Genomic DNA, 12,658 nt, shown 5'->3' on the forward strand with positions numbered 1-12,658 from the left:
CTCTAGTTTTGGACTTCCCTGTCCTGGGGAATAGACCTTGACTATTCACCCTATCCAGGCCCTCATGATTTTATAAACTTCTGCAGTCCCCACTCAGCCTCTGACACTCCAAGGAAAATAGCCCCAGTCTATCCAGCTTCTCCCTCTAGCTCAAACCTCCAACCCTGGCAACGTCCTTGTAAATCTTTTCTGAACCCCTTTCACAACATTCGTGCTATAGGAGAGAGACCGGAATTGCATGCAGTATTCCAAAAATGGCCTAACCAATGTCCTGTACAGCCATAACTCCGATACTCAATGCACAATGAGTCATTTTTGACGTAAATCATTACCTGTGTTTCTCTCTCTATAGGTGATGCAAGACCTGTTGGGTTTGTCTAACACTTCTGTTTTTTGGTGAGGTTTTCAACATCTTCAATATTTTGCTTTTATTTTAGTGACTGTTGTTTGGTCAACTTGTTTGGTCTACTCTTGAATGTTCTTGGAATTGAACACAGACCTTCTGGCTCAGGGTCAAGGGGGACTACCCACTGAGCCACAAAGACCTCCACACAAGTATTATTGAAGTAAACTAGGGAAAGAGTGGAGGGTAATACACTCCATGTCAGTTAAATTCCCCAATGACTTAGTGGGTAAAGTCAGAGACAGACAGATCTGAGGATCCCATTGTACATTATGCCGATATTTTAGCCTTTCATTTACTTTCACTAGGTTCTGCACAAAAATAGGTGCAATGGCAAGTGGGAGAGATGACACAAAAGAGTCTGCAGAGGGATATAGACAGGTTACCTGACTGGGCAAAAACTTGATAGATGGAAGATGTGGGGAAACGTGAGGTTACGCACTTTGGGAAGAATAATACCTGAATATTATTTAAATAGAAAAAAACTACAGCAAGCTTAAAACAAAAGGATTTGGGACTCCTCATCCATGAATGACAGAAAGCTAGCATTCAAGTTCAGTGGGTAATGGGGAAGGAAAATGGAATGTTGGCCTTTACAGGTAGTTCGAAGGGAATGGAGTAAAAAAAAGGGGTTTTGCTAAAACTAGTCAGACCACAGCTGGAAGACTGTGAAGAGTTTTGGACCCGCCCCCATGCTGTTCTAGTTCTGAGGCGAGTTACGTGTAGAAAAGGGAGGGTTTGTGCTGACTGTTGATTTTCCCCCTTTCCCCTGAGGAACCGATTGTAAGGCCAGGGACGGTGGTGTCCAGTCGAAGGCCCGCAGAAAGTTAGGCGCCTGCCCTGGGACTCTCGGTGAGTGGCCAGAGTTTGCACTTGCGGGTTTATTTAAGAATGCAGGGGTGGTTTAAATCAAACCTGATTACAGGAAAGAGCTGGGAACTGCAAGTAACCGTTTGATTAACCCTACGTAACAAACTGGTAGTTTTGGCCCGTTAAAATGGGACGGGGCGCTTAGCGCGGGTAGTTTCTTCCATTCCTGTAAGCGTTTTAAGTTTTAGAAGCTCTCGTTGTCCGAGAGAGTTTTGAACCTGCGAACTTTTATTTCCTGGTTGGAGTAAGTGTAATTTTTTGTTTCGGACAATGAAGGGCGGGTTAGGAGAGGTTGCTGAAGCTGTAAGGTTTGAACTTTTGTTGGATTTGAATTTCACGGATACATTGATAGATTGAAAGCCAGGTCTGCAAAATAAACAAGTTGTAACAAGAAAAGGAGTTGGGGCGTCTGCAAGGAAAATCTGATCAATCTTGGTTATAGTCATGCAGAGACTGAACTTCTAGTTTACCCATTAACTTGGACGGTTTAAAGTGCTAAATGTCAAGTGAGGATAAGTTTTTGCAAAACAATAACTTCGGTCCTGTAGCAGTTCCAGAGAAGGAAGGGAATACCTGTCGAGAACTGAATTTTCTTTACCACTTCGCGCCCCCACGCAGACAGTTCAAGACTAGACAAAAGTCGGTATGTTTCAGTCCAGCGAAAGGAGGCTTAAGTCTGGTTCATGGGACGGAAGTGGTTCAAGGACGATGAAGTGGAGCAGCAATTAATGATCATTGTATCAAAGTTTAGGGCCTTCCATGGAAGAGATGCAAACCAGAACAAGAATAACTCACTGGGAGGAAGCCAATTTCAACTAAGTAAGAATAGATCTAACTCAAATAAATAGGGATCAAAGATTGACGGTAAAACTGCAACTGAACAATGGACTGTTGTCAGACAAGACATACTTTGATTGTACTCGATGGGAAAGCTGATGGGAAAGAGAAGGCAAACAAATTCAGAGCTCCCTGGATGACGGAAGAGTTAGAGATTAGTCTGAAACAGAAAAAGTGTGCTTCTGACAGATCAGGTGGATAATCCAACTGAGAACCAGACTGAAGAAAGAAGTTTCAGAGGAGATTTAAAATAAGACAATAAGAGAAGCAAAGAAAGAGTTTGAGAAATGACAGGCAGCTAACCTAAAAGGGAATCCCAAAGTCTTCTAAAGACAAGTGGGACTAATTAGAGATCAGAAGGACTTGTATGTAAGGAGGCAGAGTGCATGGCTGAAGTACTAAACTAATATTTTGCATCTGTGTTAACCAGGGAAGAAGAGGCTGCCCAGGTCCTGGTGAGAGAAGTAGTTAAGAAAGTTTAAGGCATTAAAATTAATGAGGAGGTGGGTTTTTTGTTTGTTTTTACAATTGATAAGACAGCAGATCCAGATGAGATGCATCCAGAGCTCCTGACGCAAGTGAGGAGAAATTGCAGAGACACTGACCATAATTTTCCAATCTTTCTTAGACCCGGGTGGTGCCAGCAAACTCAAGAATTGCACATGTTACAGCCCTGTTCAAGAAAGGCTGTGATCATATGCCCAGCATCTAACTTAAGTTCCTCATCTCTGGAACATTTTTTCCATACCTTCTCATCATTTCTAAAGTCTCATACCCAGGACAGGATGCAATACTTCAATTGAGGCCACACCAGTGTTTGATACTGGTTCGACATAACTTCCTTATTTTTGTACTCTCTGCCTCTTTTGATAAAGCCCAGGACTCCTCATGATTTACTAACTGTGCTGTCAACATGTCCTGCCAATAATTTATAGAATACACCTAGTCTTTTTCTTGCACCTCCTTTAGAATTGAATCTTTTGTTTAAAGTTATTATCTCCCTGTATTCTTCCTACAAAAAAAATCACATTACACTTCCCTGCAATAAAATTTCATCTGTCACATGTTCATGCCGTTTTGAAGTTTGACAGTGCTTTTCTCATGTGTTGCAGTACTTAGAAAATTTAAGCTTTCCACAATTGTTACAAAGCAAAGGTGAAACCCCCCCCCATAACTAAAACCGAAACACTCGGAGAAACTTTCTTCACCTTACAATCTGTTAAAAGAAGTGTGAAAAGTGGTATAACCTGCCTCTCAGTCACAATCTTTTCTCAAGACAAGGTTAAATGAAATGAACTCCTGACAGTCACTCTATAATCAACAAGTAACAATTAATTTTATCTAATTCTAACAGTGAACAAATTAACAGAACTATTAATAAACCAAATAATTCCCCCTTAACTACTAACTATTCGTGAATAGAACAAAATTCTACAGACATGCTGTTCCAATAAATACAACTCCCACTTATATAAACAAATACTATATAAAAAGCTTTAAACTTAGTCTGTCAAAATTACAGCCAGGATACGTCTTCCAGAATGTTCTGTGGCTTTTCCACTGATCTGAAGTCCGGAACACCTTTCTCTGTCAAATTCTTGTGTCAGGAATATTAGCTAAGAGTGCCACTGTATCTTTAGTCAGATGATGGCTTTCTGCGATCTTAGAGAATTCTGTGAGAGCCACTGATTTTTTTTAGAGCTGCTGGTTGTTAACTCTAACAGATGGCAGTTGCTCTCACACCAATTTTCAAATACCCTCTTCTTTTATACCCTTGATGATGACCTATTTATTTCTTACAGTAGGATTGGTCCTAAGTTGTCAAAACCATCAGATATAAATTTAATTGGCTTTACCCTCAAAGTGCCTGGTTTAAATTTATTAGTTGATATTCAAACTGGTTGCCTGGCTAACCATCAGCCTTTTGATACAATGTTTCAATTAAAGGAGTCTCTGTGCACCTGCACTTTTTTAAAATCTCCAAGCCTAGAAAAAACACATCATTTTTAAAGGGACTACACACTCTCCATCCCCCCACCCCTATCATTTTACAAACGTTAAATCCTAATGTCCTGCCTTCCAACCCACAAGTACTATACCAACTTCGTAACACAATTTTTAGCATTGCGACCTATGCACCAACATCTAAAACATTAATATATAATGAAGAAGACCTGGGATTCTAACACCAATACCTGGAAAACTCTACTTCAAACTGTCCTCCATTCTTAAAAACCATTCGCCACTCTTTCTTTCCTGTCATTCAGCCTCTTTATATCCATTGTACCTTTTATTTCTAACTTTGTTCACAAAACTGCTGTGCAGCACTTTACCTGATGCCTTCTGGAAGTCATGCGCACCAAATCAACAGCACTGCCCTCAACAAACCTCTCTTACCTCAAAAAAACTTAAGCAACTCGTCCTCACACTCAACAACTTCTCTTTCAATTCCTCCCACTTCCTACAGACGAAGGGGGTGGCCATGGGTACCCGCATGGGCCCAAGCTACGCCTGCCTCTTTGTAGGTTACGTGGAACAATCCCTCTTCCGTACCTACACCGGCCCTAAACCCCACCTCTTCCTCCGTTACATTGATGACTGTATTGGCACCGCCTCGTGCTCCCACGAGGAGCTCGAACAGTTCATACACTTCACTAACACCTTCCACCCCAACCTTAAGTTTACCTGGACCATCTCTAACACCTCTCTCCCCTTCCTGGACCCCTCTGTCTCCATATTGGGCAACCACCTAGAAACCGATATTCATTTCAAGCCCACCGACTCCCACAGCTACCTAGAATACTCCTCCTCCCACCCACCTTCCTGCAAAAATGCTATCCCCTATTCCCAATTCCTTCGCCTCCGCCGCATCTGCTCCCAGGATGAGGCATTCCACTCCCGTACATCTCAGTTGTCCTCGTTTTTCAAGGACCGTAACTTCCCCTCCTCGGTGGTCGAGAACGCCCTCAACCGTGTCTCCCACATCTCCCGCAACTCATCCCTCACACCCCGTCCACGCAATAAGAACCAAAAAAGAATCCCCCTCGTCCTCACGTACCACCCCACCAACCTCCGGATCCAACGCATCATCCTCCGACACTTCCGCCATCTGCAATCCGACCCCACCACCAAAGACATCTTTCCCTCCCCACCCTTATCTGCTTTCCGGAGGGGCAACTCTCTCCGTGACTCCCTTGTCCGCTCCACACTCCCCTCCAACTCCACCACACCCGGCACTTTTCCCTGCAACCGCAGGAAGTGCTACACCTGCCCCCATACCTCCTCCCTCACCCCCATCCCAGGCCCCAAGAAGACTTTCCACATCAAGCAGATGTTCACCTGCACATCTGCCAATGTGGTATACTGCATCCGCTGTACCCGGTGTAGCTTCCTCTACATCGGGGAAACCAAGCGGAGACTCGGGGACCGCTTTGCAGAACACCTATGCTCGGTTCGCAATAAACAACTGCACCTCCCAGTCGCGAACCATTTCAACTCCCCCTCCCATTCCTCAGACGACATGTCCATCCTGGGCCTCCTGCAGTGCCACAACGATGCCACCCGAAGGTTGCAGGAACAGCAACTCATATTCCGCTTGGGAACCCTGCAGCCCAATGGTATCAATGTGGATTTCACAAGTTTCAAAATCTCCCCTCCGCCTACCGCATCCCAGAACCAGTCCAGCTCGTCCCTGCCTCCCTAACCTGTTCTTCCTCCCACCTATCCCCTCCTCCCACCTCAAGCCGCACCTCCATCTCCTACCGACCAACCTCATCCCGCCCCCTTGACCTGTCCGTCCTCCCTGGACTGACCTATCCCCTTCCTAACTCCCTACCTACACTCACCTTTCCTGGCCCCATCCCCGCCTCTTCGACCTGTTTGTTTCCTCTCCACCTATCCTCTCCTCTATCCCTCTTCTATCCGCCTCCCACTCTCTCCCTATTTATTTCAAAACCCCCTTCCCCTCCCCCTTTTCTGATGAAGGGTCTAGGCCCGAAACGTCAGCCTCTCTGCTCCTATGATACTGCTTGGCCTGCTGTGTTCATCCAGCCCTGCACCTTTTAAGCAAGTTAGTCTTGGTTTGCCCTTAAGTCTGTTCTGGCTTGCCTTCATAAACCAGCATTTGCCTTATTGACCATTATTTTTGCCCCGAATGATCATTTTTAAAAGCTTCCCCACCACCAATTTAGACTGATTGGCTTATAGTTGCTGGTCTTATTTTCACAGCCTTTTTTGAATAAGATTGCAACATTTGCACTTCTTGATTTCAGTGACATTACCCCTGCGTCTAAGAAAGATTGGAACATTATGTTCAGTGTCTCTGCAATTTCTCCTCTCCCTTCCTTCAGTAGCCTTGGATGCATCTTATCTGGTCCTGGTGCCTTATCAACTTTAAAAACAAACAATATATAATTTCTTCTCATCAATTTTAAACCCTTAAAATGAAAAGGATGGAGAAATTGGGACTTTTCTCCTTGGCGAAGAGAGGATTAATAGGAAATTACATGAGAATTAATCAAAACCTTGAGGGTTCTGGACAAGTAGATGAGAAACTGTTCACAATACTGGAAGGATTGAGAACCAGAGGGCACAGGATCAAGGTAGTAGGCAAAAGAAATAACAGCAACATGAGAAAAAACATGTTACACAATGATTTTGTATTCAAAAAAAGTGTCAATTCTGTTATGTTATGTCTCACAGCACATGTGTGTTATACCTTTTAAGGTATGTGTTCATGAATTCATTGCTGTATCGTAGCATAATGGTATATAGTCTCAAATCTCCATCTTACTGAGCTCAGGCCTCTTGCAGCATGTCATGCTGCGGGAAGCGGACTACATATGTCCAAGTTGTTTTGCTTCAGTCCAGATATACAAGTACCTGTGATTGTAATCTACCTGTGATTGTAATGTACCTGTGAAAATACCCAGAACTGTAATTGGAGTTTATTACATTTTGCAGTACTTTGTGAGCCATGTCTTGACCTTGTGCTGTGAGAACTAGCATGAGTTTAAGGCATGATAATGGCAGATCATCAGTATATCACACCACCTCAAGTCAACTACCTGTCCCATTCTTCCACTCTGGGCCTGCAAGAAAGTAAAACACAGAACATTATCATGGAGATTGGGGGTAGGGGAATAAGGGGAATAAGTCATCAGATTTAATTTTCTGAAATGTTTTCTCCTCATTTAGATGCCACATGCAATATGTCAGATTATGAAGATGACCCTGCAGTATTTTCCAGTGATACATTGCCTTCTGACCTCCGTTTTATGGCAACAGTTGCCAATGGATACCTTGGCACTAGAGTGTATGGTAATGTAATGCATATTAATGGAGTATATAATGGTGCAAATGGTGACAGCTGTCGGGCAGATGTACCATCTCCTGTTAATGTCAGACTGAGCATACCTGATGAGAGAACGTTGAAAGAAACCTACACTTTGAATACAAGGATAGGTAAAAGAAATCTATTTATTTTTCATTTTTAAAATTTACAAATGCTTTTTCCGTGATTGTCTCTCTGATGCAGGTTTTCTTTGCGGATAGTTAATGTCTGACACTAATATTATTGCTTTTGTGTGAATGTTTCTTCTTAGCAATCAAGAAATGTAAGTTCTGTAGAAACAGATACTTCACTTTTTGACTCATAATGCACCAGCGATGACATCTCCAAGATTAGATGCAAAGTGGTTAGGTACAGAATAAAGTTTCGGCTGCTGATAAAACAATGTTTTAGCCCAAACTTTAGTGTGACATGTTCAATTCCGTGCCAGCTATTTTGTGGCCTTTGTTTGAGGTTACCAATTTACAGTTAGAATAATAACTAATTTTTTTTACAAACAATGGGTGGAAAATCTTGGTGCCAATTTACATATTCTAGAGTTAAGAGCAAAGTTCCACTCGTAAGGTCATAGAGATGTACAGCACAGAAACAGACCCTGCAGTCCAACTTGTCCATGCCGACCAGATATCCTAGTCCCATTTGCCAGCATTTGGTCCATATCCCTCTAAACCCTTCCTATTCATACCCCCATCCAAATGCCTTTTAAATGTTGTAATTGTACCATCCTCCACCACTTCCTCCAGCAGCTCATTCCATACATGCTCCACCCTCTGCATGAAAAAGTTGCCCCTTAGGTCCCTTTTAAGTCTTTCCCCTCTCATCTTAAACTTTTGCCATCCAGTTTTGGACCCTCCCACCCCAGGGAAAAGACCTTGTCTATTTGTTCTACCTATTCCCCCCAAGGTTTTATAAATGTCTATAAGGTCACCCCTCAGCTTCTGACGCTCCAGAGAAAATAGCCCCAGCCTATTCAGCCTCTCCCTATAGCTCAAACCTCCATCCCTGGCAACATCCTTGTAAATCTTTTCTGAATCCTGTCAAGTTTCACAACATCATTCCCAAAGCAGGAAGACCAGAATGGCATGCTGTATTCTAAAGATGGCCTAACCAATGTCCTGTACAGCTGCAATATGACATTATGGTTAGATTGACTTCATCTATACTGTTTTCCTTAACATTTTATAACTCTTTACTCAGGATTTCTGAATCTATTCAGTTTTCCATTTCTTTGGCAGTCTATGGAGTTCTGGTTTTGGTTGTTCTATCTTTCCCCTGTTGGAAATGTATCTTAATTGTAGCTGAATCATCTCCCTTTAAAAACCCATTGACCTACTGGAGCACTGCAGTAGACCAAGGCACAACCATGCCAATGTTTGTGTCTTCGGCCTGCTGCAGGGCTCCAATGAGACTCAAGGCAAACTGAAGGAACAACACCTCATCTTCTGCCTAGGCACCTTACGGTCTTCAGGACTCAACACTGAGTTTGCCAATTTCAGAACGGGTACACTCTCTCCAATGTTTACTCCCTACCCCTACGCCCTAGGTCCTGTCCTGTGTGGTCTGCCATCAGCACAGACAACCCCTGTTCAAACATTTACACTTCTCATTAGCATCACACCCATCTATAATCTCTGTCTCTCAGTTTATCATCGGCAATCTCTTTGATTGCCTGTCCCTGTATAATCTCTCTCTCACTTTCTCTCTCTCTCTTTTTGTCTCTTTCTCTAAGCATCCCCCACCCCCCCATAACTGTTTTGCTCTCCTGAGAAACAGCCGGGCCTGCTGTGTTTCTCCACTGCTGTCTGTTTTATTCTCAGATTTCCAGCACCTGAAATTCTTTGTTTATTATAATGTCTCCTTCCTTATTGGGTCAGAAAAAAGTCTGATCAAAAGAATTCTTCTGATTACACTTCAGAAACTCTTCTCCCTCTTTATTACCGCCCCTCCTCCCCCACCATCACTGTGCAGTTTATGCACCTCTCTGTAATTTCCCTACAAATTTGATGGCTACAAAATACACCCAGCAGTGTAATTGTGTCTCCATTGTTTCTTAACACCAACCAAATAATTGCAGTCCCTGACATTGCCCTGTGTCACCAGCAGTGTAATATTCTCCTTCATCTTTATAGTCACCAACCTTCTATTACCCCATTTCTTTCCTGAACACTTTACGTCCAGAAATGTCTAGTGTCAATTCTTCTCCTGTTTTGAGCCAAGTCTCTGATATTGCCACAACATTATATTCCGATCTGGTAATTTCCTGCAATTCACCAACCTTATCCATCACACTTTCTGTATTTGCATATATGAACAGTGTAAACCTAACTTAGACCTTATTGCCTTACCTTTTTAGATTGATCTCACCAAATGTTTTCCTCACACGGAAGCAGAAATTGCTGGCGAAACTCAACAGCATCTGTGGGAAGCCAGCAGAGTTAATTTTTCGAGTCACTGACTCTTCTTCATATTTTCCTGTTTGTTACTTCAGTGCTGACTGCTTCGCACTAACTCTTTGTGCACCTTGTTTATCTTTCCTGATGCTGCATTCTTGTTCCCATCATCCTGTCAAATTAGTTTAAAGCCTCTCCAATTGCACTAACAAATGGTTCCACAAGGAATTTGGTTACAGCTATGTTCAGCTGCAACCTCTTCTAGTCTGTATGGATCAGTCTAATATCCCACAAATCAAAAACCACGCTTCTGCAGTACCTCTCCTGCCACACTTCCATCTGCTCTGTCCCTCTACTTTGATATTAACTGGCAAATGGCACCTGGAGTAATCCAGAAATTACTAACTTTCAGGTACTGCTTGGTAGTTCTTTCCTAGCTCCCAAAAGCTGATTGCACAACCTAGTCTCACCTTCTGCCTATGCTGTCGGTTCTGGTAAAGACTATGAGCTGTTGCTGTTTATTATCCTCCCTCAAAGTGCCCTGCTGTTTTTATGTTTGGAGGCACCTTTAGCTTTCTGGTATAGAAGGCAAATAAAAGTATGAGATGCTGTTGTTCAACTGCTGTTTTTTTAAATACATGTTAATGGTTTCTCTGCCTATGTTTCCTAAAGCTAAAATAATCCGTATGGTGGTTCCTTTTCCAGGCCATAAGTTTCTAGAATTCCCTTCACCAGTTGCATAATGATTGCTGCTTTCCTTTCCCTAGGTGTGTTTAGCTGTATTATAGAGACACAGAATTTCAGGATGATCCAGCAGATATTTGCCCATCGCACTCAGATTCATCTCATGGTTCTCACCATAACTTTGGAGCGATTAACCATTTCCAAGGAGCAGTGTACAGTCCAGATAAAATCGTCGTTTGTTCCCCACAGCCAGAATATTGACTTTGTGAGTGGACCAGATTTCATGGGAGCAAAGTAAGGATCAGATCTCTGATTCTTGATGTCAAATGTTGCTGTTTAGGGCAACAAAGTTTTTACATTTAGTATTATTCAGATAAAATTTCCTTTCTACTATTCTCTTTCCTCCTTTCCTAATGGAGTTGTTGAGATCTTGTTCCATGGCACAGTCAGTGTTCCAGTATCTCATTCAGAGACTGATCAATCTCCAAGAGCTGTTCGATTCGAAGGACAGTGCTGTATGCATGTTGACGTGGTCCTCTCTTGAATATTTTGCCTGATCATTTTTCCCCCTTGCCTAACTCATCTGGACCCTCTCATGTTGCTTATTTTTTTCCTTTGACCATAATTGCTAATTTAACAATCTGCTGTTGTCTCTTTGGTGAAATACCTCTTTAAACTGCCACCCTGTCTTTTTGAGCTTCATCTATTTTATAATATTGATATCCTTACATTTTGTTCTCATTGAAGCATGACTTTGCTTTCTATATTTTTCTCTCAATGTGCACACAGTTGAAAATCTTTGGACGGCTTTGCAGCGTTAAGTTCAGGTGAAGCTTCCATTTAGTCTATTCAACATCATCCATGCAGAAATACTTTGCTCATAACATCAAGACAACTAATGAATGATTCCAATGTATCGTTTTATCTGGAAATCCAATTTTGTATGTTGATTTGATGATTGGGACAAATTTTGTAAACACTGAAATTATATTACAAAAAGCAATAGACACTAATCTGATCACCCCAACAGTAAGTGCTCCCAAAGATTCTCACCTATTTTGGAAATTGTACATATTTACTATTCCATTGTCATATTTAAATAAATATAAATTGCTAACTTCCAATTTTGGAAACTTGGCTGCTGAAGATGCTAACTTATCCTGAGGCACTCAGCCATCCACTGGTACTTAATCAAGCATGTGTGCAACTAATATTAGCAAGCATGTGTGCAACTAATATTAGCAAGCTTGTCAACAATGGTGATCGACAGAAGGTTCTAAGTCCGTCTTCACCATTGTCAGCATGTAAGAGTAATAATTTCCAAGGCAGAAAATGTTGGCTGATTTTTGATTCTCCCTCCCAGCTCAGGTATGCTGGGGATGGGAATCTTCCATTCATCCACCATCAGGTTATTAGAATAGTTGCAGAAACCCCAGAGAAATGTCATAAATGTAGCTTGATCTATTTGTAAAAGTTTATGTTGCTTTTCTGCTGAAGTTACAGGGGATGAACAGAAATCTACTTTGGAAATTCAGCCCCATTGTGTTGGCTGCCTGGGTTGACCATAGAAGCAGTGTTGTTTAACTGGTTATCTCAGTATTATAGACAGCATTATCATCCTCCAAATGTTCATCTACTGAGTATTCTTCACCTAAAAATAATGGTTCATAAACTTTATTTATTGTGGATCCCCTTATAGATCCACCAGCTCTCTGACCATCCATAATAATATGCAGGTTTAATATTTTAACCTCTTTAATGCCTGAGAATAGTGCAAAATGTACAAATTATAATAGACATAAGCAATGCCTATAAGATATTACAAATATGATAGATGAGATTGTTGTATGTGGATAGATGTGTTTGGAGTGTCAGTTGATATTTTGACAATGAACTAGAATTAGAATTTATTGCCATGTATAATGCCAAACATTTGTGCACTTCATAGCTGGGTGATTGAAACTTTTGTTAACCTTCTGCGTGGCTCCCCTGCTCCACTGACGCCAAATTAAATGTCCTTTCAATGTCTTTCAGCTATAGCCTTACAAATTATTACCGATGGTCTGACTATAAAAATACACAAATTGTACTGTTGTGGAACCTATTGACAGATACGGTTCTGCC

General features: G+C 41.9%; 1 protein-coding gene across 3 annotated transcripts in view; it reads left to right on the forward strand.

Annotated features, from left to right (window-relative positions):
- The first annotated feature begins 1,143 nt into the window (after nt 1-1,143).
- pgghg (protein-glucosylgalactosylhydroxylysine glucosidase) overlaps nt 1,144-12,658 on the forward strand; it is a 40,028-nt gene continuing 28,513 nt past the window's right edge. For all 3 annotated transcript variants that reach the window (XM_020528250.2, XM_048607258.1, XM_048607259.1), the window contains exons 1-3: nt 1,144-1,255; nt 7,307-7,573; nt 10,618-10,828. In XM_020528250.2, coding sequence (XP_020383839.2) covers nt 7,321-7,573; nt 10,618-10,828 — 464 coding nt within the window. In that variant the 5' untranslated portion in view covers nt 1,144-1,255; nt 7,307-7,320. The remainder of the gene's footprint in view (nt 1,256-7,306; nt 7,574-10,617; nt 10,829-12,658) is intronic.

Source organism: Rhincodon typus, chromosome 17 (genome assembly GCF_021869965.1).
Source record: "Rhincodon typus isolate 14 chromosome 17, sRhiTyp1.1, whole genome shotgun sequence".
NCBI classification, from domain to species: domain Eukaryota; kingdom Metazoa; phylum Chordata; class Chondrichthyes; order Orectolobiformes; family Rhincodontidae; genus Rhincodon; species Rhincodon typus.